Genomic DNA, 26,885 nt, shown 5'->3' on the forward strand with positions numbered 1-26,885 from the left:
ATTGTTTATCAGTAATCTGTCTTCCTCCCTCCCCTTCCTCCTTCAAGAGCTTTTTTTTTTTTTTTTTGATGTTCTGCCATTTGACTATGCTCTGACTTCATTGTGCTTTCTGAATTTGAGGATTGGTATCTTTTATCAGTTCTGAAACTTCTTGTAGTTTTTTTCTAACATTCCCTCTCTCTCCATTCTTTTCGTCTAGGGCTCCAGTTAGACTTATGTGAGAACTTCTCGCTGTATTTGTCATAATCCTTAATCACTCATATTTTCCTTCTTTTGAATGTCTGTGCCTCACTCAAGAAAGTAATTTCTTCCAGTCCTTTTTTCAATTTTTTTTCATCTGTAACTAATCTTATTTTTCAACCATCCATATATAGCAGTGGTTTTCAAAATTTGGAGTGTGTCACAACTGCCTAGAGAGCTAATGAGGAATACAGGTGCCCCAGGTTTATTGGAGTGGGATAGGGTCTGGGCTCTGTTTTTACCAACTTCCCCAAGTGATTCAGACACCCACCAAAGTTTGAGAACCACTGCCACTGAGTTTTTAAGTTTAATTCCTATGGGTTCCCCCCACCCCCTAAGTTGCAATCAGTTCTTTTTCAAATTTGGCCCATTTTGAAAATCCTTTGTCATATTTTATATTCCTTCTTTTATTACTGAAATCTATCGGAGAGAAATATATTCTGTATCAGATCATTGTTCTATCTGTAGTTTTTGCGAAGTGTGATTTTGTTTTGTTGAACTATTGTTTTTGCTAATTCTTGCTAATGGTGGCTCGTTTCCTTAACTGTTTAGTACTTTTTCATTTTGAACTCATGTTCTTTGAAGTAGAATTTAATTGGCTGGGATTATTGAAGGCTTTGTTTACAACTCTTTCCTCCAGAGAGGATTTGCTTTTGCTTTTGCTTCTGCCAGGTGCTTTCAGGCACTGTCATCAGGAACACTGCAAATTTCATTTTTGGCTTGAGATTTTAGGGACCCACAGGTCCCTGAATTCAGAGCCTCAACTTGGGTAAAGACAGGATTCGAGTTAGAAATGCTTCTTTTCTTCTATTCCATCCTATGTATGGCCTACATCCCCATGGTCTACCTCTGAGGGCTGGGTGTTTTTTTGTTTTTTTGTTTTTTTCCCACGTAGGTTTTCCCCATTAAGCATCCTGACTTTGGTGAAGGGAAGAGGTAACCTCCGATGCTTCCCGTTTGGGGCATTGGGCTGTCGTCTCCTGACAAGGCCCCCAGTGCCCGTGTGGCTCATTAAAAACTAAGGCCGAGGCCAACGGGGACCAGCCTACAGCCCCAGACAGACTCTGCTCCGCGCCTGTTTTACACCTGAAGAGTCGGGTATTTTTATTCCTGGCCTCAGAAGGATTTCCTTATTTTCCTTCCATCATACCTATGCATTACTAAATGCATGTTTTAAATTATTTTTAATATTTTACCTGGCGTTTTTATTTGTACTACCCTGGAAGGGGTTTCTATGACCATCTAGTGTGCCATAAAGCTGAAAATGAAAGACTCAAATCTTGGTATAAGATTTTACAGGTTTACCATCTGTCGACTGGCCAAATAATTCTCCAGGTAGTCCACCAAAAGAGCGGTTTATTCGAGAAAAGAAAAAGAAACAAAGCCACCAACGTGTGTGTGAACGCACACTTGCCGGCCAATGTTCCAACCAGCTGCCCATGTGCAAAAAGCCCCGATACCAAGATGGCTTCTCTGTTTATTAGCATCTCTGCCCTGGAAGTTACCACAAAGTTTAACAGGAAGTCAGGACTAGAGTTAACAAGGGGGCCCAGCTCCACCCATAGTCCTCCTAGCTCTATGGTTAATCATCTTACGATCATATCTAATATTGAGGCTGTATAATTTTGTGAGCAACAAGCCTCTAGAATTTTTATACTTCTGTGTCTGGTTTTAGAAAGAAATATTATTGATTTAATAGCAGCTGAAAAAACTTCTTCACCTAAATATATTTACTTTGTATATTAACAGTTTATGGTATTATTTACTTTGTATTAACTTCAGCTAATAAACTTTTTTCTTTTTATTACGTTAAGGAGGTAATTGAGTTCTATGTCCAAAATGAAAATTCAGAGAACAAGTGGAAAAAACCTTTAGTGATTGATAAGCTCAAGGTAAGAAAAATAAGAAAACTTTTAACATAAAATGTACATGCAGGTGTCTTTAGAGAACTTAGTTGTTGCTGCCGTTGTTATATATGAAGAGGATAATTCTATTAATAACTTTTTTAAAAAAGAATATTAAAAATAGAATCTAATATACAAATTAGGTTATATAGTGTATTGTATATGGTATGTAATGAAGACAGCCTCTTATAGCTGTTCAAAGAAAAAAATACGATCAACACTGCTCACTACCAGCTGTCACTTAATTGAAACTGAAGTCAAGGCAGGGCTTAATCCACATTTCATGTTTTCAAATTCTAATAGCAACACATGTTAGAAATTGAAATGCACAAAATAATATATTTGGCATTAATCATACTCAAGCGTGGGAGGTTTTGTAATAGCCATCCATGATTCAGTAAGAAGTACTCAAGTAAGCAAATTTAGTTTTTCAGTCAAATCTAAGGAAGCTTAGAGGAAAAGTCATTTCTTTAACAGTTAAGAAACTTTTATGGTGAATTAGTAACTGCTTGTTTTTGCACTCTAGGATACAATGAAATAAATAACTTGATAAATATTTTTAAATTTCAAAAAGCCTAAATACCAGTATCTTTTAAAAATAAACTATATTAAGTCATGGTAAATTATAATCACTCTGGCATGTTAATCACCTTGACAGGAAATGGCCAAAGCAGAGGGCCTGTGGAACCTGTTTTTGCCAGCGATAAGTGGTCTCAACCAGGTGGACTATGCCTTGATTGCTGAGGAAACAGGGAAATGCTTTTTTGCTCCAGATGTCTTCAACTGCCAAGCACCAGGTTACTACATTATTTAAAAAAAGATGTTCTCATATATTTTGAGCAGTGTTTAAAATTTCTCTATTTTGACAAGAAAGTTTTTTGTTTTTGTTATTTTTTTACATAAAGTCCTTGATTTATAAATTTGTCTATAATTTTACTTTTCAGTTACTTTGAGTTAAATTTTTTAAAAAAATGAATATAATGTTCTCAATGGATTACTCTTTTTTTAAACATCATTACATGAAGAGTATTTGTGTATAAAAGCTGCCACAAAGGGATTAGCAGGATAAGGATTGCAGTTTTTTGACTGGGTATTGGATATGTCTATGGCTAGTTGGAATGGATAGAGAATGCCAAATCTTTTGGTTAGCCTCACTATTTCTCCATTTGTTCACCAATTATTTATTGATTACTATGTGCTAAGCACTGTTCCAGATAATTTGGGATATATTAAAGAATAAAATATACAAAGATTCCTGCTCTCTTGGTGCTGATACTTTAATGGAGGGAGACAAAAATAAATAAATAATATAGTGAATAAGTAAATTATATAGTAAGTATGAAAAAGAAAAGTTCGTTGGAGAAAAAAAAAGGGGAGAGGAGCTCTGGAATGCTGAGGGACAAGGAATATGGATTACAATTTAAAATAGAATGGTCTTATTTAGAAGATGCCATTTGATAAAGAATTAAAGAGAGTGAGAGTTAGCTGTGCTTATATCTGGGGAAGAGTTTTCATAGAAAGGGGAAGAGAAAATGCACAGGCGCTAAGGCACTAGCGTGACTGGTGTATTTCAGGAATAGCGAAGGAGGCCAGATGGCTGGGAGAAGACCAGAAGATATCAGAGAGGAAAGGACGTTATTTGTTGGGCCTTATAACACAAATAATGGCTTATAACAGTACAATGGGAAGCCATTGGGGATTTGATCAGGGGAGTGTTAACTGCAAAGGATCACTTTGGCTGCTGTGTTGAGAATTAACAAAAGCAGGGAAGGAGGGAAGCAGGGAGTCTGTTGTAATAATCCTGGTGAGAGATGATGGTGATTTGTTCTAGGGTACTAGCAGTGGAAAGGGTGAGAAGTGGAAAGATTCTAAATATATTTTGAAGGCAGAGCCAAGAGGATTTCCTGATTGGATGTGGGTTATAAATGGAGAAGTGAAGAATGCCCCTAAGGACTCTGGAACAAATAATTGGAAGGATAAGGGAAGGAGGCCAACTTTTCTTTAAAAAGGTAATATGGAAGGGATAAACTTGGAATGTAGTCTGTAGAAGGTGTTTTCAAACCTGGAGTTTCAGAAGAACCACCTCAGGAATTTCAAAAAAAAAAAAAAAAATCAAGATTCACAGACTCCATCCTGGAGTAGGTCTAGGGTGGACCCTAGGAATGTCTTTTGTATTGTTTTTTTAACCAAGTTACTCTGATTATTCTGATGCTGTCAGTCAAGAACTAGCACTTGGCTTGTAGTAGAAGGATTATGGTATGATATCCTACAGTGTTCCCACAGAAGTTAGGCCTCAGCATTGCCTTTTGTGCTTATTGTCTGGCCCTGGTGCGAAAGCTCTCCCAAAAAGAATTAAGGATGGGGCTGCCACAAAGAGGTGTATCAGATGTTGGAGAGAAAACACAATGTGGTTGCATAGCAAAGTGTTTCCTCAGTGGACTTTGACGCTCATTTCTTTGGAACTATTGAGATAGTTTGTAGACTTCTGATGATGGTTGAACTTGTTGCTGAAGTGGTTTTCTGTCTTCAAAGCACTGATTTATCACATTACTGCTGTACTCCATTTTAATCTAATAATGAGGCTATTGTAAAAGTAAAGAAATCTATTCACAGAGTTTCTACAGATTTCATCTCACTCATATAAAGCTATTATATCACGCTACGTAGGTGACATAATTTTATGGAGAGAAAACTGGTAGTTTTTTGTTTATAACTTTTTTATTGCTACTCATTGTAAGAAATATATTTTATATTGTGACCCAATATGTGGCATATGTAGTTGTATGTGCATGTTCATTGATGGATGGATGGGGTGAGAGATATATATTACTGAAAAAAGGCTTCATGCAACAATAGTTTTCTTTTCTACATGCAGTGCATTTAGATATTTTCCACTGAGTCTAATATACTCTATTTTGATCTATTTTATTTTATTAGAGATTGCTAGCCATACGCGTATTTCATTAAATTGATTTCATGAGCACTAATGGGTCATAATATGAAAAGTAATGCTATAGAAGACCTGCTTTGCACATACAGCTCTGCCACTATTTCTCCATTTGACTTGTGAACTCACTTTTCACTAGATGGTTGTAGACTTTTTTCAGTATTAAAATTTCATGAGTCTATCAGTTGTACAGTAATGATATTACCCAACTGCTAAAATTTAAAAATTGGCCAGGAAAATATATTTGATAAAAGTCTGATCAGCAACTCTCCTCAGCAAACAAGATGTGTAAAACCGTAAGTAAAAAACTAGGCATTTATTTTCTTTTTGTAGTAGAGATTTCTTCAGGAACGCTCTGTTGGCATTGTGTTTTGGAGCATTTCCGAAGCAGATGAAGAAGGGGAATTGATGCCAATTAAATACTTTGAGAGGTTTCTTAAGTATAAAAGATGAATTTCTACTCCAGCAACCCAGGTTATTTCCGAAATAGTTATAAAAGCTTATGGGAAATATGTCATCTTCCAATTTGTCTTTTTTTTTTTTTTGCCCTTCAATAACTCATACAATATTGTACAGTGGAATGTTGAAAATAGCAATTTTAAGAGTCTCATGCTCTACCGACTGAGCTAGGCGGGAGCCACTAAAAAATAGCAATTTTAATTCTAAAGTTATTACTGGAAAATTTGGGGGCTATTGGGCTGATTTTGGGGGGAAAAAGTTTTTGTAGAAGTAATTTAGGTTCTTTTCCCCAACCCATAAATGATAGCTTTGTTTTGCCAGCTTCTTGGAAAAAACTGGTAATTTTTGAAAAGTTTGTATTCAATATTTATCTCATTTGAACTAGAACAAACACTGAATTTAAAACAAGCAAAGAAAATAATGATCTTCATTAATTCCAACTCAGGGCTCATTTTCTTCCTCAGTCAAAAGGAATGTTAAGCTTGTGTTAATCTACTAAGAATTTTGTGCATTTTAATATAACTTTGTTAGGAGTGTCTGAACAGAGTACCAACATATTTCGATTTTCTTTTTTTTTTAACAGTTCTTCTTTTGAGGAACAGTATGTCCTTCCAGGACTTTTTCCAAGTTAAGCTGTTGTCCTTTTCAATCTTAGTTTTGGAGGGTGCAACTCAGCTCCAGCTCCAGTTGCTGTTGTTAGGAGCAGGGGGCGCAGCCCACCATCTCTCAGTGGGAGTCAAACTGGCAACCTTGTGGTTGAGAGCCCGCGCTCCAACCAACTGAGCAATCCGGGAGCTCAGGGGCAGCTCAGCTCAGGGTGCCGTGTTCGATCCTAGTTGCAGGGGGCGGGACCCCACCATCCCTTGTGGGAGTCTAGGAATTGAACAAGCAACCTTGTGGTTGAGAGCCCACTGGCCCATGTGGGAATCGAACCGCCAGCCTTCAGTGTTAGGGGCACAGAGCTCCAACCACCTGAGCCACCGGGCCCACCGGAGTACCAACATATTTTGAGAGATTTAGACTTAACTCAGTTTTCACAAGGATTTCAGTGACTATCCTTAAAGTCATTGTAAGAGATGATACCGAAAAATTCTTCCTCAAAATCTTATAAGTAATCAGTATTCATGGGAAAGGTTTTAGATAGTATTTTTAGAAATTTGATAGGACTGAAAATCAGAGGAAGGCATCTAGAACATTTTGCTCTATGGCAGACACGAAGCATTCTTTTCTACCTGAGTGATACTACAGTGTTATCGTGTACTGAACAGTGCCCTCTAAGGATTAGAGAGGGTCTTTGAAGTTATCTAACGTCATTTTCTACCCAAGGCAGAGATTCTGTGTTTAGCATTATAGAGATAGGACTTAGTACTTTTCTAGATGGTACGGGGTGCACAAAAGCAAGAGCAATGTTAGAGGCAAAGATACAATAATTACTATGTGAGTTCAGAGGAAGGAGATATTTATTGGGTAATCAGAGATTTTTCACAATGGAGGTGGCTCAGAAACAGGAAGTTACTTAGGAATGATGGGTAGAATTTCATTTGAGAGAAGGCACGGCCCAAGCAAACATGTGGAAGTTAGAAAACACAGGTGTGTTTGAAGAAGTGGAGTCTCAGTAGAATAATGTTTTCCAGTAGCATTGCAATCACTCCTAGGAGAACACATTTGTAAGACAGCAGCCAAAGGTTAGGCCAGTAAATTGTTTTCCTCAGTCCTGATTGAGTCAGACTTCATGAGAGCCATGATTCACAGAGATGAAGCAGAAAAGTGTCTGTGATTCAGAACAAGTTGAATAAATATGCATTGAATGCCATGTACTTGTAACTATTTATGGCCCATCATCATTGTAAATTATATTTACTGTTATGCTTCAGAATATTTTTGTTAGCAAGCATTTGCTTTAAACAGATGCATGCTTGTATTATCTACATAAAGTTTGAACTTCATGTTGGTAAATTTTTAAATTTGAAACAAATGCTTTTATTATGTATAGACACAGGGAACATGGAGTTGCTGCACCTATATGGAAGTGAAAAGCAGAAGCAGCAATGGCTTGAGCCTCTTCTTCAAGGGAGCATTGCCTCTTGCTTCTGCATGACAGGTAAAAGCAAATCACTGTTTTCCCTTGTGCAATCAGTCATCCCGGAGTTCTTGTGGATGAGCTGAAGAAATGTGGGTTGTGGTTCTGTGTGTCCGGTAAATTTGCGCATGGCCAGAAATGTGACTATGTTTGGAGCCCAGTTTTAAAGTTTGGCATCATTTAAAGTGCAAAACAAGTTAGAAAGCACTGTCCTCCCTTTTGAGAGGACACCAGATGATATTTGCTGGGAGCCTACTTTGGGCATTAGTAGAGTAAACCTAGTTTCACAATCTTTTGATTTGCATTTCTAAAATTGCCATCTGTGGATATTTAAGATCTTTTTTGTTCTTATGTATGAAATATTCATCTTTGGGATAATTTTATATTGATAACTATAAAATACTTAACTCTGCATGAACCCAGAAAAATAGAAGTTGCACCAATGCCAGTAGTATAGCTCAAATTATACTTATGTGGGGAAATGAAAGTAGGAGCATGTTAATAAAAATGGGTTTGGTACCATTTGTACATAGGAAACAGTAATTAAAAACTCTTTAAAGGACAAAGTCATCATTTCATAATTGAGTTTAGAATTAACCTCAATTTCATTTGGCCATAATTTTGGCCATATTTTATTGTCTTCTATAACACTGCATACATTTATAGTAATAAAACTGATCTCCATTTAAATCAATAAGAGACATTTATTGGACACCTGCAGTATGAGGCATTATCTACAAAACACTAATTTGAGATTACAAAATAAGTAGAGTACACAGCTTCCTTTCCAAAGTAACTGAGTCCCTAGTTTTAGAAATAGAATACATGAAATAGCTGAAGGACCAATTTAAAAGAGCAGCATATTAATAAGTGCAGATTACTATGATTGAAAGCTAGCCTATAAAGTCTGAAATGCCATACACGAAAGCAATCATGTAAGTGTTCCATGGAAAACTTTCTGAAGATATTAAGTATTGAGCAGGTTTTACAGAATGCAAAATAAATCAGTGAAAGCATTCCTGATGGAATTTGCCAGGCACAGTTAGAAACTGTTTAAGATAGTAAACTGTATGATGGTGAGATCTGGTTTGTAGATATTTAGTACAAATTTCCATGTGGGAAGAAAAATATTTTTAATCTACTTTTGATGACTGGAGAAAGGATTGAGTTGTATCCCAGTCTTGTGTCAGTGAGAAAGCCAAGAATATAATTCAGATTGCTGATCCCCAATGTTCTAAATACTTCATTCATTCTTCCAATGCACAGTTATTGAATACCTACTATGTGTAGGCTAAGGGGAAACCAGAGCGGAACAGGGAAGGATAGGAAATGAAAAAGACGAAGATGCTGTCTCTGTCCTCAAAGAGTCACATTTCCTTATCTAAGTCTCTTTTGTAAACTGAGAGTATCTGCCTTCCTGTAAATTCAGCCTTTGCTTATTTATAGAGCCTGATGTAGCGTCCAGTGATGCCACAAATATTGAATGTAGCATCCAACGAGATGGAGATAGCTATGTAATTAATGGCAAGAAATGGTGGAGTAGTGGTGAGTATTCAGATTGAGCCTTTGTACTAGAAGCTGTGCTAGAATAATATGACACATAGTTATTAGTTTCATGATCACAGTTTTTAAATTCTGCCTTTGAAAGCATCTTCAGATTTAGAAATAGTTGATAAAAAGAAAGGTAATTTAAAATAACACGTCTTGATGTTTATCTTAAGAGCAGAAAATGCCTTTTTCTTTTATAGTTTGTGAAAGATAAAATTCATAATAGTGCACAATATTTTTGACCATTTTCATTTCTATCAAAATTAAATTTTAAGAGGAACATACAATGTGGACTCTAGTGATTTATGTATAATTGTTTTTAAAGTGAGAAGCTATACATGTTATTAAAAATTATTGTGGTACATATTTTCATTGCTTAAAAATACAAATGTTTAAGTGAAAAATAAGAATCTGTGTATAGAAAAATACGTTGTTTAGTCAACCTGCAGTAATACACTCACACAGACGATGCGCCCTTTAGAAAGTTGTAAAAATTGGAGCCTAGATAAATACGATTATCTGAGGATTGCTTCTAGCGTATACATGATAAATCTAAGACACCCAGTTTATTACTAAAGAAAGTTGACATATGAAAGCACGTTATGTGTTTAGAAACTTACCAGGAATGTATTAAAAGGGCTAGAAAAGCTTTTTATGTATTTTTTGTTGTTAATTGTTATTCTTTCTGGAGTTTTATGAAATCACTACAAATTAAGAAACAGGTAAAGAAAGCTAGAATAAATTTTGCCATATGGTTATTCAAGTACTAAAATTATGCAGGGAAGTCATTCTTATATTAAAATTCAGATAATTTAAAGTAATTATAAATGCCCCTTAATATAAGCCTCTCCATTAATGTTTTAGATGGCCTTAACTCAAGCTTGTCTTACTTATGCTTGTTACTGCTATTTTCCAATATTGTTCATTTTAATTGTCATGTTCTATGCGTTGATTATTTTGTTTCCTCTTTTTCTTGGCTTCTACCTCCCTCCCCCTCTGAACCCCAATCTCTTCTCTAAGTTGCCACCTCAGTGTTGCAGACTTGAGTTTCAGAGGAACGCAGCTGTTGTAGCTGAAGCAGCAGCATCATTCTTGTGTATTGAAGCAAGACAGGGCAGTTTTACATTTAAATGCTGAGTGTACTGGTTGGCTCTGTAGGGCTTGCAGAATCAAAAGGAAACTCCTCCACATTTTGTCGTTGTCTTCTCCAGGACCCGTATTTCTTGGCAACTTTCATAATGTAGTTTTTAAAAGAGGATCCCATAAAAACATACAGGACTGGGTTTAGGCAGCTGTGGAAGAGGGCAATGCTCTCTGTGATTTGGATGGCAACATCCATGCGTTTGCTCATGTCGCAGTCGGTGATCAGGGAGTAGATGATGTCTATCGCTTGGCAGAACTTGACAATGTTATAAGGCAGCTGAGTGACAATGAAAACTATCACCACGGTGAGCAGAACTTTGAGGGGTCGAGATTTTTTAACGTTTGGCATCTTGATGAGTGTCCTTGCCGTGATAAAGTAGCAGACTCCCATAATAAGAAAGGGTATCACAAATCCAATGCAGATTTCCAGCATCTGAATTGATGCTTTCATTGATGTTCCTAGGTGGTATGGAAAGATGGGAATGCACCTATCCTTGTGATTTACTGTATAAAAAACCAGCTGAGGTATACTCAGCAAGATGGCAGCCATCCAGACGCAGAAACAGATGATCCGGCATGGTTTTCCCACTCCCGAATGACTTGGGGCTTTAGTTACTGCCCAATATCTGTCTATGCTGATACAAGCCAGAAACTGCATTCCAGAGACAAAATTGACTGTGTACAAGGCTGAAGTGACCTTGCACATGATTTCGCCTAAAACCCACCCATGAACTGCATTAACTGCCCAAAAAGGCAGAGTGAACAGAAGGAGTAAATCTGCCACCGCCAAATTCAGGATGTACACATCTGTTTTGGTTCTCTGCTTCTTGTAATAGGCATAAATCACCACTACTATGGAGTTGCCTGCAAGTCCAATGATGAAAGCTATTGTGAAGAAGGCAGGCAGGAAAACTTTTGCAAAATTTCTGACCTCCTCTTTTATGCAGATCAGTTCATACTGACTGTAGTCATGAGTGCTGTTTATTTCGTTTTCCTCATAATAATAATCTGTTGACTGGTTGTGTTCCAAAGCCATGGCTGTAATCTAAATGGCAAAAAGAATACAGGTTATTCATTTTAATATTGCTTAAAAGGAAACACTTTTTATTTAGCATATGTTTTGTTCCTTTACTGGAGAATAGATCGTTGTCACAACATACATGAGCCTGAATCTGCCACTTTTTGAAACCTTTTAATGGAAGACACATTGGAGAATATACCCAAGACTAGTTTTTCATCCTTTGTTTTTACAAGCCTGTGTGCAGGAATTGGCATTTTCTTAATCTTTAAATTCTAAATAAAAGTAGTGACTTTTTTGTAAAAACAGTTTTTAAAATATGAAAATACCCTGTAGTAGTAAGATAAGCTTACACAGAATTCAAAAGTTTTAAAATTTATTTAATAATGACTGTCAAGGTTTTTATTATAGTGCTGAGTTTGTTTTGCTTTTTCCTTAGCCTTCCTATCCCCCTTTGGTTATTTCTGTCCTTGGAAGAATCTCAAATATTCTTACAGAATCATTAATGAAAATATCATTTTCAGAACAGAGTGCCAACTTATGGTACATTTTTAAGAGAATATTTTTATACTTGCTAACTTTTTGGATGAGTAAAGCAAAGTGAAGAAGGTCCCCTGGGGAAAGATAACCACATAAAAGAACTATTAATACTTTCATTATGTAAAAACCAGGTGCGGACAATTTAAAATGACTCCTTTTATTCTTAGGATTATTTGAAAAGTTCCAATCTGGAAGGTTACTCCAGTTTTCATTTTCTTATGCATTAATTATTGACACAATATGAACTTTGTTCTTTCCTTTTGTTTGATCACAGAAATCTTGAACCTGAGGATAAGGAATAATATAAGATACTAAGGAAGGATATTTTAAAATAAGAATTAATCTTACTAAAAATGTACATAAGTAAGAGAAGGAATGGAAATGATTTGCAGAAATGATCCTCTGGCAGTTACATAGAAACACATTTAGGTGTCTTTATAATTATTACAAGAACTAAAGAATTAGTATTTGTAAAACACATAAAGCAAAAGAATGCTATAGCAAAACCTATTTTCTCATTAAAATTTCATAAACAGGTCATGATATTTAAATAATATATTTTCTTCTTGTTATATTTAGATTTTTTAAGGTTGAAGTATATAGCAGTTTTCAAATAGCTCTTTTTTTGCACGTGTAAACATTTAGACTTTTATGCATCAAGACTCCCTCTACATGAGTAAATACACAAAGTCTCTGGGCTTTTTCTAAAAAACTCATATCCAAGTCAGAATGAGAAAAGAAAGAAAAAAAACCAACCTGTTTCAGTGGGCAGAGAGGACCAGTCTTGAGTGCAGAGTAAAATCAAATGACCTCTCTGACTCAGGCTACTTTTGTTTTCGTTTTTATACTCCGCCTTTGTCTTGCTTCCAAGAGGGCTTTCCTGAAATTTAACCTTGCAAGTACTTGATCTTTTATTTCATGTATAGCCATTCTGTGAAATCAAACCCAAGTTCTTAAATGTCCTAGGATATAAACCTGAAAGAATTCCATCTTGTTTCAACAACTGCAGAGATTTCACAGTTTCCACTTCACCAAAGGCAACCAAAAACTACCTGTAGCTAAGGAATTGACTGCTACCCGAAAGAATTCACCGAGAGCACCAAGGCAGCTAACAAGCACTTGTGGCCAGTATGTAGAGAAATGCTCTTAAGTTATTTTGTCTGCGAAAGAAAACAAAAATTATTTTAGCCCAGAAAGTTATCTTTTTGAAGACTAAATTATCAAAGACTAAATTTTAAGTAATCATTAGGCATATATAGAAGTTAATTGTTGTATGCCACGTTAATATTTTACTTAAACTATTAGACTCTTCTTGGCTTCACTGTACTCCTCTGTCCTTGATCCCAGAGTATGCCGTTCCCCATGGCTTGAAATTCTCTTGCCTTCTCGTAACCTTTTTCTTCAAAGACCAGCATCCTATCCTATATTTGAGTAGGTTGTTTATGTTTCCCACATTTCCAAACAAATGAAAATTAAAGAAATTTATGCAGATTTTGCCTTTGTGGTCTATTTGAACTAGACTCTCCTCAAATTTGCATAATAGTTTCCTTATTATATATTCATGCAAGGCTAGGCTCAGTTTTTACCCGCAGAAGTTATTTCAGACCCATGCCATTTTTTCTTCAAGCAATTGCTCTGACTCATTGTTTAGCAGCGTGTTGTTTAGCTTCCATGTGTTTGTATGTTTTTCAGTGTTTTTCTTGTAATTGATTTCTAATGTTATACCATTGTGGTCAGAGAAGATGCTTGATATGATTTCAGTCGTCTTAAACTTATTGAGACTTGTATTGTAACATCTGGTCTAATCTGGAAAATGTTCCATAGGCACTTGAAAAGAATGCGTATTCTGCTGCTTTGTGGTGAAATAGTCCAAAAATATCAATTAAATCTATTGGGTCCAATGTGTCATTTAAGACCGCTCTTTCCTTGTTGATTTTCTGTCTGGTTGATCTATCCATTGATGTCAATGGGTCGTTGAAGTCCTCTACTATCACTGTATTACTGTCAATCTCTCTTTATATCCATCAATATCTGCTTTATATATTTGGATACATAAATATTTATAAAGGTTATATCCTCTTGTTGGATTGATCCCTTTTTATCATTATGAAATGTCCTCTTTGTCTCTTGTTATAGCCTTTGATTTAAAGTCTTTTTTTGTCAGGTATAAGTATTGCTAGCCCAGCTTTTTAAAATTTCCATTTGCATGAAATGTCTTTTTCCCATCCCTTTATTTTCAGTCTGTGTCTTTCGATCTGAAGTGGATCTCTTGTAGGCAGCACATGTAAGGGTCTTGTTTTCTTCTCCATTCAGCCACTCTGTCTTTTGGTTGGAGCATTAAACTTATTATTACATTTAAACTTATTATTGATGGGTATGTAGTTATTGCCATTTTATTGTTTTCTGCTTTTTATCTGCAAACTGAAAATCTACAAGAGATATACAAGAAATAAAGAGAAAAGAACCCACACACAAAACTACAAAAAGTCACAGACATACAGAAGAAGACAGCAAGAGAGTAAGAAAAAGGATGCTGGGTCTACAGCAGACCTCCGTCTCACCCCAACGGGGTCCTCATTGATTTTCACAGCCAGATGTTGTGGGTCTCATGTTCCTGACACTGGTGCTCCAGGTTGTGGAGCCTGGTGTGGGACTGGATCCCTCACTCCTCAGGGGGGGGACCTCTACAGCGGAGATGTCCCTCCTGGTTCTCAACCACCACACGTGGGTGTGGGACCAGCCATTTCGTGTCTTCACCCTTAGTACCAGTTTTGACGTGGCTTCTTCTTTATATACTTGGTGACACAAGTTCTGTTCAGCTAGTCTTAAGTTAGTTCTCAAGTATGGTGGTTCTGTATTTAGTTGTAATTTTGATGTGGTTGTGGGAGGAAGTGAACAACAGCATTTACCTAGTCCACTATCTTGACCAGAAGTTGATGCTGTACTTCTTTAATGAGTAGTCTATAACTGCGGCCTCCACAATTAGCAAATACATAGTCTCTTCAATCCATCAATATGGTCTGTATACACAACACTGATTTGTGGGCCTTTGCTCTTGCTATCACTTTTATCTAGAAAACTACTCCCACTTCACTTTAGCTTCCTAACTCCTATTTAGGATTCAGATTCAGGTCTGACCTTAACATAGCTTAATCCTTAACCCTTTTAGATTAGATCAGATATATATAGTCTTTATTCCAATAGCACTGTCTCACTCTGGTGTTAGTACTTATTAAAACATTCTATCTTTCATAGCAATCTTGTATCCTCCTGTATCTTCAGCGTTAACTTCGTGCCTTACTCATCGTACCAGCTTACTCAACAAGAATTAAATACATAAATGAATCAGTTGATTGATGGATCAGTCAGTGTTTAAGGAACTTATCCTCCACAGACTCGTAAGTTTAGCAATGGAGCTGGGATTTTGGATCCAGATCTTCAGGCTTAGACTACTTCCACTTTGTTATGTCGTCTCTTATACATCTTAGTTGTTATTTGTGGGTTGTCATAATTTGCTCCATTCAACTATTGTAGGACTTTTAGAATGTTTCCAATGTTTTGCTGTTGTAAATAATGTTAACAGAGAGCCTATTTGTAGATATTGTGGGAAACTAAACTTAATCTAATCTTACTGATAAGTATTGGAGAATGTGACTATCTCTGTATAAATATTGCCCCCCCCTTTTTTTTTTACACAAAAGATAGCATTCTTACTATTCACACTATAGAATAATCCTCAAGTTCTTTCAGATATGTGCATAGGCTTCCTTATTCTTTTTTGGAAGGGTTCTATTATATGGACATACCACAGTATATTTAAATAGTCTCCTATTGGTGGATATTGGATTATGCCCAATTCTTCGCAAGTACAAACATTAGTACGGCTATGCATAATCTTGTGTGTCTGTCATTTTATTCAGGAATAGCTCTATCTGTAGGCTAAATCCCAGAAGTTGAATAAATAGATCAAAGAATAAATGACTCTATAATTTTGCTGTATATTGCCAAATTGTCCTCCATACGGATGGCATTAATTTGTACTCCCACCAATAATGTATAGAAGTGCTTATTTCTCTAGTCCCTTGCCAATAGAATGTGTTATTTGACTACTACTTTGCTTTCTAAATGATCTGTAACAGATTCAGTACTCCTCCCTGCTCTTCCCAGACATGTGTGAAACATTTCTCTGATTTTTTTTGCTTTTTAATTTTGTTTTTCAATATATAATAGTTTTATATAGACAAACCAATTGATCTTTTTCTTTTGATTTCATTTATCATTTTTAAGGTTTAAAATTTCTTTCCCCTCCAGAGATTTCTTAAATACGAAATTATCTTTTCTTCTAGGCTTTTATGGCTTATTTAAATTAAAAAGAAATTTCAGTTCTGATCTGTTTGGAATTGATTTTGACCCAACCATATTCTGTAACAACAACAGCAACAGTAGCAGCAGCATGGAACATTTATTGGATACTTATTAGATTTAAACCTTCATAGGAGTAGGGTAGGATTGAATGTCAGTGGGTGAGATTGGTGGGGTTATTTTTTTAACTGTATGATTGTATGATAAACATCATTTTTATCAAGTGGAAATTTCATTGAAAAATGATACTTAACTCATAATTGTTTTTGTAAATTTGAATTACAGCTAAGTATTAGTTGTAAAGCTAAGACCAAATGAAGTTTTCCACCTCAGAAATTCAATGTTGGTAGAAGAAATAGCTTTGAGACTTTGTGAACGGCGAACTGTGCTCATATGATATAATTATTTACCTGACTTTATTGTTATAGCCACATCCATACCCATCAGTCATGTTTTTTTCTCCACCTGTCATCTTTCTTTGTGTTAGAGAATGATTTTGTTAGATAACCATGTGGTTTGTAAGAGTTTAATAAATTAAAATTCATCAGCAAATATCAGGGAAATATCATTTTCACCCAGACTAACCTGGCACTTAACTAGTCTTGAAATACCAGAGTCTGGGTTAAAAACAGAATTATTTTATCTATGCCATCTGTTTTCATTCATGAAGGTCTGTGTCACAGCAGATGTACATAAATGCTTTCTGGTCTATTCAGATTTCCTCTAATATATTTCATTTATGACGTTTGGTATCCTGTCCATTAACTAAAATAATATAAAAGAGCAAAACTCTCTTTAAAAGAATATTTCAGCTGCTGTACCTGCCAAATTCTACTTGTAGCTGAGATGATATGTTTGTGAGGGGTATTTCCCATTTTCTGAAACATCAAGGTTAAATCAAAATATTTCAAAATCTACAATCTACGTATCCACCCGTACTTCCTCTACTTAATGACCCCAGAAGGACAGCCAGTTTTGAGGTTTTAGAAATCTGTTGGGCATTTGCATAAGCTGTGGCAACAAATTTTCATGACAGAGCAAGGCATGAAATGTTATTGGAAAATATTAGAGAAAAAGATACATTCTGAGAATTAGAAATATAGGGCTTTTGACTGGGGCTTAAGGGAATTGTACAGATTTTACTTCTGAATGATTCAGTTTCTAGTTATCTAGGATTAAGATCCATGAAACCTTAAAAGATTTATCCACAGTGTTCTTGATTACCAGGATAGAAATTGAGAAATAAAATATCTCTAATGAAAATAAACCCCAAATCATGCCATTCTGTCCTAATCTGATTTTCAGAAGTATGTTCACCATGGAGACAATGAGTTATATGGAGCAAGTGGCCTGACCCTTCAGCCTGTGGGCCTCAAGTTTTCCTACAACTGAAACCTCAAAAACCTCAAGTAGAAAAATAGCCAATTGAAAAATTAAAAGTGAACCTCTCTAGAATAAATTATTTCTCTATAATTTCTAAGAATCAAAGCATTATTGTATATTATTGCACAGCCATGGCCCATCAAGGGTAAAAAAAAAAAAAATCCCACCAACGAAATTTCAGATAATATCCACAATGAAATGTAAGTATTATTATCTGCCATCTGAATAGTCCTAGTGTTCTTTGGGTTGATCCTCAGATTAGTAGGATTCATTTTTTACCTATTAGCACCATAGATTTCTCTTGTATTTATGAAAATGCTTGTATTTTTTCTTTTAATGAAAAACAGATTCACATCTTTTTAATATCATAAATTTCTTCTTTAATTTTATTTGAAACAATTGGATTTAGTAATAAGAGTCTGTTGCAAAAGCCCAGAAGGGTAGGGAAAATTGTTTGTTCTTTATCTCATTCATAACATAGACATTATGTCATATATTTGGGGAAAATATAGGAGAGACAATTTTGCCTAAGATATTTATCTGATTACAGTGTGGATCTAATGGCCAACTTAATGTTCTTTTTTAGTTAAAAGGCTTCTAAACTCGTTAGACTTAGTTCTAAGTTAGTTAAACTTGTCCTAAGTTAGTTAAAAGGCTTCTTCCTTACTTCCCTTACTTAGTTCTAAGTTAGTTAAACTTGTCCTAAGTTAGTTAAAAGGCTTCTCCTTTACTTCCTAGTCACAGATAAAATCATACGTATGTATATATGATTGCATGTTCTTACAAGTCTGGTGGCTTTGCCCATGGGGAAAGCAGTGGTCTGATTCAAGATTTAAAAGCAGTTTAAGGTGTTTCCTTATTCACCTACCAGCCTGAGGATGAAGAGTCACCCATTTTACGCACACTACCTTCTTCCCCTTCCCTCCCGTTCCCAGATGAAGTTTTTTAAAATCAGTTTAAGTGTTTTATAAGGCAGAGTGTGCATGTAGGATTTCTGGAGTTATGTGTTATCATGCAGAAGTGGGGAAATGCCCCACCCTATGCAGGAAATTGCTCCTCTGTAACAGGCAGATTAAATGTACAAGTTAAAAGGAGATTAGAAAGGAGGGAAAAAACAACAGTGAGTTTACTCAGCAAGTCTGTCTCCTACTCCTAATTGAAATCTACTGATTTGTTTACAAGATGGTAGGCTAGGTTTTTTTAAAATTTATTTTTATTTATTTCTTTACTTTTGACATTCAATATTACTTTATATTAATTTCAGGTATACAGCGTAGGTGGTAGCCTAGATTTTTAAAAAATGTTATTACATTTTACTATTAAATTAGGAATGGTAGCAAATCAGAAAATATCTAAGAGCATACTGTTTCTCATCCCTCCAGACCCCAATACCATACCCTAGAGAAAATTCTAACAGTTTCTGTGTTTAGTTTTCTGCTTTCTGCTGCAATTTTAGGTAAAATGCTTTTGTTCTCTCTCCCAGTTTATTTATTTTAGACACTATCCATTGACTCCCCAATTTGAATAATGACAGTTTCACTCATTTATATTATAACTCCACCCTTTCCTATTAATGTATGTATTTTGTGTCAAATTTTTAATTACTTTTTAAACATTAAATGATCTCTTAATCTTTCCTCTGCATCCTCATTGGCCAGAATCTCTTCAAGCTTCATTGTATAACGTAAGAATATGAGTGCACTTACTCCTTTCTCCACCTTTAATCCCTTTCTTCCATGTTGTACCTTATATACCTTATATCAGCCACAGCTTCTACTTTGGCGATGACATTTATGGTCTGCCTTGCAGTCACAACCACGTTGACCACAAGATGAATTTAAACTGAAATCCAACAGACAGCACTCACCTTATAGGACGATGTTAATATTGTCCATATGCTGGTTTAAATAGTGTGTTAGATTTCCTGTCCTTCTCTAACTGATGTACGTAATGTAATATCACCTTGGCCATTCTCAGTGTTTCTAGCATCACAATCAATTAGAATAGCTTTTCTAACACTCTCTGTTAGAAAATTCAGGCCATCTTGTAGTTGGTTTTATATTTGAATCATGGTTCATTTGTACATTTAAAAATTATTTTCCTGGAGTTTAAATTGCCATTTGTCTTTCATTGCAATATTTGCTTTTATCATATTATATCTCCTCTCCTTTACACATACCTCTATATCGTACCTGTAATTATATTTCTTTCTTTTCTGGACACCTCTCAGAATCTTCAGTGTGATGCAAATCTAATCCTCATTACTTTGTAGGTGACTTAAAAAAAAAAAACAAAAACTCCTTAGGATTTTCCCTTTATTGTTGATGTTTTGAAGTGTCACAAACACATATCTGAAGATATTCTTCTTACCAGTCAATAGCCCTTTTAATCTGAAGTCTTCATCAGTTTTAGAAAATTTTCTTCTACAAGTTTCCTGATCAATTCTTCCCTTTATTTTTCTCTTTATTGGACCATTTTCTTGCAATTGAACTCCTTTTATTCTGATGTTGGATTTTATGTTTTTTCTCTAAGCGTCTCTATCTTTGCTCTCCTATTTTCAGTTTCTGACTTTTTCCTCTGCTGATGGAAATTTTCCTGATATGATTTTTAGCCCTCCTATTAAATTTGGTTTTAGCAATCATAGGTTAATTTTTGAGTTTTTATTGTTCTGCGGTTATCCCTGTTTCATAGCATCCTTTTCTGGTTTTATGGTTGCCGTACATTTGGATCTCTCAGATTACATTAACTAGAGCTTTTGTTATTTGTTTTAGCTCAGTTTTGTTTTGTTTTAGGTTCTCTCTGTTTCTTGTTTTATTTTGTTCCTCTCTGGTCCATTGTACAGTTTATTTTGATCGGTCCTTCTCTTTAATGCTGCAGGCTGACTTCACATACTACAGATTCTTGGTTTTCTGTTCAGACAAGAGAAAAGGGTAGCTGGTTGACGTTTTCTTCGTTATTAAATTAACACCATTCTTTTCCAGCCATATTTCTCTCCTGAGTAGGAATTCTGTAGGGAAAGTTGGTGGAACAGGGCTGGACTCACTTCAGAGTAAGCTGATGGGAAGGTTGTTTCCAAGTCTCAAAATGACTTTGTTCAGGTTTTTCGTAACACACTATATATAGTTTTCTCCTCAGACTGTCAGATACCTGCCTGTAAGAGTGGAAGCTGGTACATTTGTCCACTTAAAAATCTTGGGATAATCTCCCTTTTGTAGCCTCACTTCTCAGTGATACCTTCTGATTCTGGGACCAGAACCATCTCCCTTTGCAACTCCTTATGTCATTTTCTAGAATCTGACTTTTCTGTCCATTTCATTGGTTAACTTGCCTCTGTTTTCCCAGATATTTATTGAACTCTGTCATCTGTTGGTGACCACAAACACATCCAGTCCTATGCCTCACCTTTTCCACTTTCTTTTCTGTTATGGTTATGCCTTCATTGTACCTTTATATTTTTATATGAATGGGATCTTAGGAGCAATGGGAGACAAACACATATTTCTGCCATCTTGAATATCTCCAAGTTGGTTTTAGAAAAGCTATCAAGTCTGTTTCCACTGAACTCTAGCAATTTCTAGATTGTTTCCGTTGTACAGTTTTCTGTTTATTTGGTATCTCCTCCGATAGACTGAAAATACCTCAAAGAACTATAGTTGTGCATTCTTTTTCATTTGTTTGTTCTGTAGAGCCAGAGATTCAACTGTATGGAGTTTCAGAATTTCAAATGTAAGTGCTAGAGTTTAAAGTACACCCTTCTTTCTGACTTGACTCTTCAATTCTATCCTCTCAGTCGTTTCTTTACCTCTGCTTGCCTTGCTCTCTGTTTCTTGCCTAATCATCTTTTCTTTAAGCACTGCTTCTTCGCTATGTCCTCTTCCCAATCCCCTTTCAATCTAAAGAGTTGAAGGTATCTTTCCTCTAGGCCCTGCTCTCCTCTACTCCTCACGTTCACTGTTGTGTGAGTTGTACCCAGACATTTCAATATACCACCCGTATTTCTCCTTCATATCTCTGCTATACATTTAGATCTGCTAGGAATACTCTGAATAGTTTTGAGACTTTCCAGTGTTCAACTCATGATCATTCTTGCTTTGGCCCTACTCCCATTGCTTCCTCTTCTCATATAATTTTGAAAAAATCCCAGACATCATGTCATTTCCTTCAGATATTTTAGTACATATCACGATAAGTGCTGTTTTCAAATGTAACTACAACACCATTAGCACACTTAAAATTACTTAATATCATTACATATCCAGTAAGTATTCACATATCTAATTGTTTCATAATTATCATTAATATTTTAATGTGTTTGATTGCATTAGGATTCAAATAAGGTCTCAAAGTTGCTGTTGATTGATAAGTTTTTGAAGTCTTTAAATCTGTAAGCTCCCTCTCTCTTTCTTTTTGTTGCAATTCAATTGTTTAAGAATAGGAATTATTTGTCTCATAGATTTCCCACAGTCTGTACTTTACTGATTACATCCCCTGCCTTGTCCTTGAATACGTTCCACGGAGTTTATCCTTTTAACGCTAGGGATTTTATGGCATTCTTCAACTATTTGACATAATTCCTAACATTTCTCATTGTATCTTCATATCATTTCAAATTTTTTGATACCATTTTTTATAAGAAGTTAGAAAAAAAGAATCTGGTAATTTGTTTAAGACTTTATATAGATGTGTTTAACTTAATCTTACCCAGTTTATGGCCTTGTAATTAGAAAGCCAGTTAAATGGTATAATTACCTTGAGGGACCAGGTTCTTAGACTTACTGCTGAAAATGAAATGTACTTTTTTTCAAGAAGACCCCTTTGGGGAATTGCCATAGACTTCTGAACTATAATAAAATAAAAGTTTGCATTAAAATGAGCATAGCTATATTTTTCAAATTTCTAACCCTTAATTAATAAATAAATGAGAACCTAGGCTTACTGAATGAAGTTGAAATTGGAGCCTTGTATATGGGGATAGTTCCAAGTAAACCATCGTCAGCTGCTTTGTAGTATAGCTAGGACACACGATACAGTCTGGGATAGGTACTGAGATCCTCAAATAGACTCATCCTCACCCAACTCCACTGTTGGGAAAATTAGGTTTTTCTCAGCCACTGGTTGAGGAGTAAATATCATGAGTTTTAATATCTTCTTGTCCGTGTGTCAGAAAATATGAGATTTAAACAGGAGGAAATATGCTAGAAGAACTTCACAACTTTTCCAGCATGCTGACATCTGAAATGATATGAATGGGAGAGCTGTCATTTTGTCTTAAGGTTTCCAACTGTTTCATGGCTTCTTTGACATCTGATTCTTTTTTGTGTAGCAGTTTTTATTGATGGAGTCCATTCTTGGCCTTGCCTAGTCATTTTTCTTGTTTGATGTAGTTTTGTACATAAGCATTTTTAAAAAAATAAATCAAGGTTGTTTTTTGCCAGAGATAAAGTTGGAAGGATTAGAACTTTTAGAATATAATGTCAAACTGAAAATTTCCTTTTATGATGTATTCTGCTCATTTTCCCCTTGGTTTTAGGAGCTGGTAATCCAAAGTGCAAAATTGCAGTTGTTTTGGGAAGAACTGAAAATACCTCTGCAAACAGGTAATAAAACAATTATGATTGAGAAATCTCTGTATGAATAAGAGTCAGTCTTTCTATCCACTTAATTTACTTAAGATGTACTGTTTGGACTCACCTATCATAATAATATAAAATGATATTAAATGTCGCATATTTGTATTTCACAGTTATTTTGCTAAAATATTTTAGGAAACATTTTAGAGATTATTGCTGTACATTCTTCACTGTGGAATTTCCTGTTTTAAAAAGTTGCTGAATCCTCAGTTTTTTGGATCAGATTATAAGACATAGAAAATTGTTTCAGAACTGTCTATAAATAGTTGTTTAGATCAAAGCAGTCATTTGGAAAATGTTTATTATTGTATATCAGTTCCCTCTGTTGAGCAATGAGAAGCCTCAGTCACATACCTTTTACTTATTTTCAAATCCTTGTTTTTGTTCCGGATGACAGTCGCCTCCCACTGTGCTCACGTCCGTTGTTTCCTTGATGTATGTTTTTTATACCCCGCTCTAGACATCAGTGCTCCCATGATTACGTGACCTCAACAACAACAAAATGACAGCTGTGACTCTGCCTAACATCTGTTTTACTTTTCCACTTAGCAGACTTCTCCTAACATCTGTTTTTCTTTTGACCAGACACAAACAGCACAGCATGATTCTTGTTCCTATCAGCACACCTGGAGTAGAAGTGATCAGGCCCCTGTCAGTGTTTGGCTACATGGGTAAGCACGCAACCAGCATGGCCATGCAGGAAGACTAGAAGAGGTGGTCATACCGACGGAAATAGATAGCATCTTAATATATGAGACGTATTCTTAGAAATCTCTTGGCCCCGACGACAGTCTTAGTATAAATGCCAGTGGAGTTGAGAATACAGCAAATGAAAAGAGGTGGTACAGTGTTCTACCTCGTTCTGTTTACTTTTGGGAAAGGGCAGATTGTATTCGAGGAACAGCAACTCTGACTGCCAGTCGGCCCTCTGTCATCCAGGAGAATGGATTAACGAAATATACATAGAAAAATTAAATCTGGGTAATTCACAGTAAAATTCACGGTAGTCTTCAAGTTTAGCTTTCTTACTCAGCCTGTAGGAGCTATTAATAATCAATGAGTTCTGACTGATTTGAATGCAAAACTTTTCCTTCCTCTGTCCTTTGGTGGAATTTCCAAAAAGCAATTTCATTTCCTGCCACCCACCTCAAGCACATGTCCACTGTTTCCTTGCTGCTCAGGTTATTCACTCAGCAAGTATTTATTGAGTGCTGAGCACTGTTCTCAGTGCTTAGAATACATTAGTAACAATAGACTAAAATCTGTCTTCATTGAGCTTTCGTGCTGGTGGGAGGAGTCAGGCAATAACTACAAACATGTAAAGAAGTAAATTAGTATAGCATGGTGAAAACATTTATTGAACTTCAGGTTCTGTGGTGACTCTGGCTTTCTCTTTATTGCTGAATATGGCTAATGAAAAAGTTCAAGTAGCAGATGTAAGACTTGCAGTTTCATACAACATTTGACATCATCACCCTCTGGAAGAAGCAACTACAGAATGTACTGACAGGTTAAGCATTGGTGAGATGGGGTGAACAAGCCCACTGGAGCAAGTTGTGCATGGGACGCTGGGTTGCGGACCACACCCTGAATGGGTTTCTAATATAAGATGGCTGCAAATGCCCTCCACTGCAGAGCCCATGTTTGAATTCTCAGTATGACACATTTATCAGCACCTCTCCAACTCCCTATGCCCAAGGCCAAAGAAACAGTGTGGAGAAGGTTGATTACTAATGTCTATTCTGCCAGGAAAAGGGTGTGGAGTTAGCATGAGACTGTCTCCAGAACTCGGTGGGGAGCAGGGGTGCTGTAAAGACAAGTGTGCATGTGTTCCCAGTTTCAGCCAAATGCCGTCATTTTCAAGAGGCAAACACAGTGAACAAGCCTAGACAGGGAGCAAATGTACTTGAAGATCCAGTCTCTGCTTTATGTCTAATGCTGAGCCTGCTCTGTCCCTTTGAGCAGGTTTTTTGCATTGTCGGGAATTGCTTTCCATAGTAAGAAACAGCTGATGAGTTTTCTGGACTATGCTTCAGGGCTCAGATCTACCTAGGAATGTCTGTGACGTGAGGCTTTTAAATCCTACTTTTTCCTCAGCAGATTAATTATGTGTGACTATATTTTGGTCAACTCATTTTGCTCTTTAAAATCTTATTTTCTGTTTGATAGATCATTTGCATGGAGGACATTTTGAGATCCATTTTAATCAAGTGCGAGTTCCTGCCTCCAATTTAATACTAGGTGAGATAAGTTTGCAAAAATGATTCTCTAATATTTTGTATTAAAATATTTGCAGGCCTAAATATGGAAAAGATGCGAAGTCTGCCTTAATTTAGATACTTTCCCCTCTTATTCCATTTACAAGGGAACATTTTTCCATTTTGTGGATTTTCTTACATGGAATAATGTAAAGTGTTTGTGGTTTTATATCACATCAATTGAAAACATAGCTAACTACAAAAATTATACAATTCAGAGCAACACGTTTCCTAAAACATGATCCTCAGCCTCTACTTGTTTTAAGAAAACCTCAGTACTTTCTGAATTCTGGTCTTATATACACGTAAGAAGCATAAGTAACTTTGAACACCGTACACCTGGAATGACACCACCCTCTTACTTACTGGAATCCTACTCAACCTTCAGACAACATCTCAAATCGCACCTCCGTTTTGTGTTCTTCATCCCATCCACTCAAGTCCCGATGCTGCTAGGCCCTAGAGTTTCAGTCTGTCCCTTGGCCTTTCTTTGTCCTTCTCCATGTCCCTTATCCCTGGCTTCCTTATTCCTGCTTCTTGGTTCTACTCGGAAACGCCTAGCGTAGGGACTCTGTCTAATCTACCTTTGTAAATGTTGCAGCATTAATAAATAGCCGATACCTAGTAGGTACACAAGAGATAAGCACAAGTTCCATAAATGTATAATGAACCTAATTATAGAACTTTTTTCCTACCAGAATGACATTTTTATTGAGGGTAGCTCATCATTTTCTCAGGATTTGTGTACATAACAAAATAAATGAGCTGTGGCCATTTTCATGTTCTCTTTTCTTTCTCCCAGGTGAAGGAAGGGGATTTGAAATAGCCCAGGGCCGCTTAGGACCTGGCAGAATCCACCACTGTATGCGAATAGTGGGTTTGGCGGAACGCGCTTTGCAGATCATGTGTACACGGGCAGCAGAGAGGGTGGCCTTTAAGAAAAAGCTGTATTCACATGTAAGAATGATTATTTATTTCAATTTATTGTAGCCCAACGCACTACACTGACCTTGAACCAAAACAGCATTACTTGGTCAGAGAGAGATTTCCTATATATAAACATGGTGATTCTTTCCCACAAAGTATATTTATGTCTGTATTTAAATATAATCTGATGAGAGATATTCATCTTTGTGAAAGATTAAATAACTCCTAAAGTGCTCCAACACCTCAGCACACAGAGTATGGACAATTCCTTTAACTTTCTCAGACTCTCATTCCATAGACAACCCGGTACATTAGCACTCTTTGTGGACATGAGAGCGCTATCATAAGAAAGAAGGATTTGCTTTGGTTTTTGGCTTTATGGAAGGAATTTGGATAGATAAGTGTAAAGATATAGGAAAACAGCCTAAAACTCAGTAAAAGGAGAG

At 36.0% G+C, this 26,885-nt stretch overlaps 2 protein-coding genes across 5 annotated transcripts in view; one reads left to right on the plus strand and one right to left on the minus strand.

Moving 5' to 3' along the window:
* The window catches only part of ACAD11 (acyl-CoA dehydrogenase family member 11), a 71,611-nt gene that overhangs the window by 32,341 nt on the left and 12,385 nt on the right, over nt 1-26,885 (plus strand). For all 4 annotated transcript variants that reach the window (XR_013994870.1, XM_081071998.1, XM_081072000.1 and 1 more), the window contains exons 10-17: nt 2,055-2,132; nt 2,803-2,941; nt 7,544-7,651; nt 9,077-9,175; nt 23,155-23,221; nt 23,840-23,925; nt 25,424-25,495; nt 26,315-26,469. Coding sequence is in view for 3 of the 4 variants with exons in the window: in XM_081071998.1 (XP_080928124.1) it covers nt 2,055-2,132; nt 2,803-2,941; nt 7,544-7,651; nt 9,077-9,175; nt 23,155-23,221; nt 23,840-23,925; nt 25,424-25,495; nt 26,315-26,469 (804 nt within the window). In the remaining variant the exon portion in view is untranslated. The remainder of the gene's footprint in view (nt 1-2,054; nt 2,133-2,802; nt 2,942-7,543; nt 7,652-9,076; nt 9,176-23,154; nt 23,222-23,839; nt 23,926-25,423; nt 25,496-26,314; nt 26,470-26,885) is intronic.
* Nucleotides 6,995-25,905, minus strand: ACKR4 (atypical chemokine receptor 4). The gene is made up of 3 exons (XM_081072008.1): nt 23,609-25,905; nt 12,636-13,039; nt 6,995-11,366 (listed from the first exon to the last, which is right to left on the minus strand). The coding sequence occupies exon 3, from the start codon at nt 11,355-11,357 to the stop codon at nt 10,305-10,307; it is 1,053 nt and encodes a 350-aa protein (XP_080928134.1). The 5' UTR covers nt 11,358-11,366; nt 12,636-13,039; nt 23,609-25,905; the 3' UTR covers nt 6,995-10,304.

The sequence above is a fragment of the Rhinolophus hipposideros genome (assembly GCF_964194185.1).
Source record: "Rhinolophus hipposideros genome assembly, chromosome: 14".
NCBI classification, from domain to species: Eukaryota; Metazoa; Chordata; class Mammalia; order Chiroptera; family Rhinolophidae; genus Rhinolophus; species Rhinolophus hipposideros.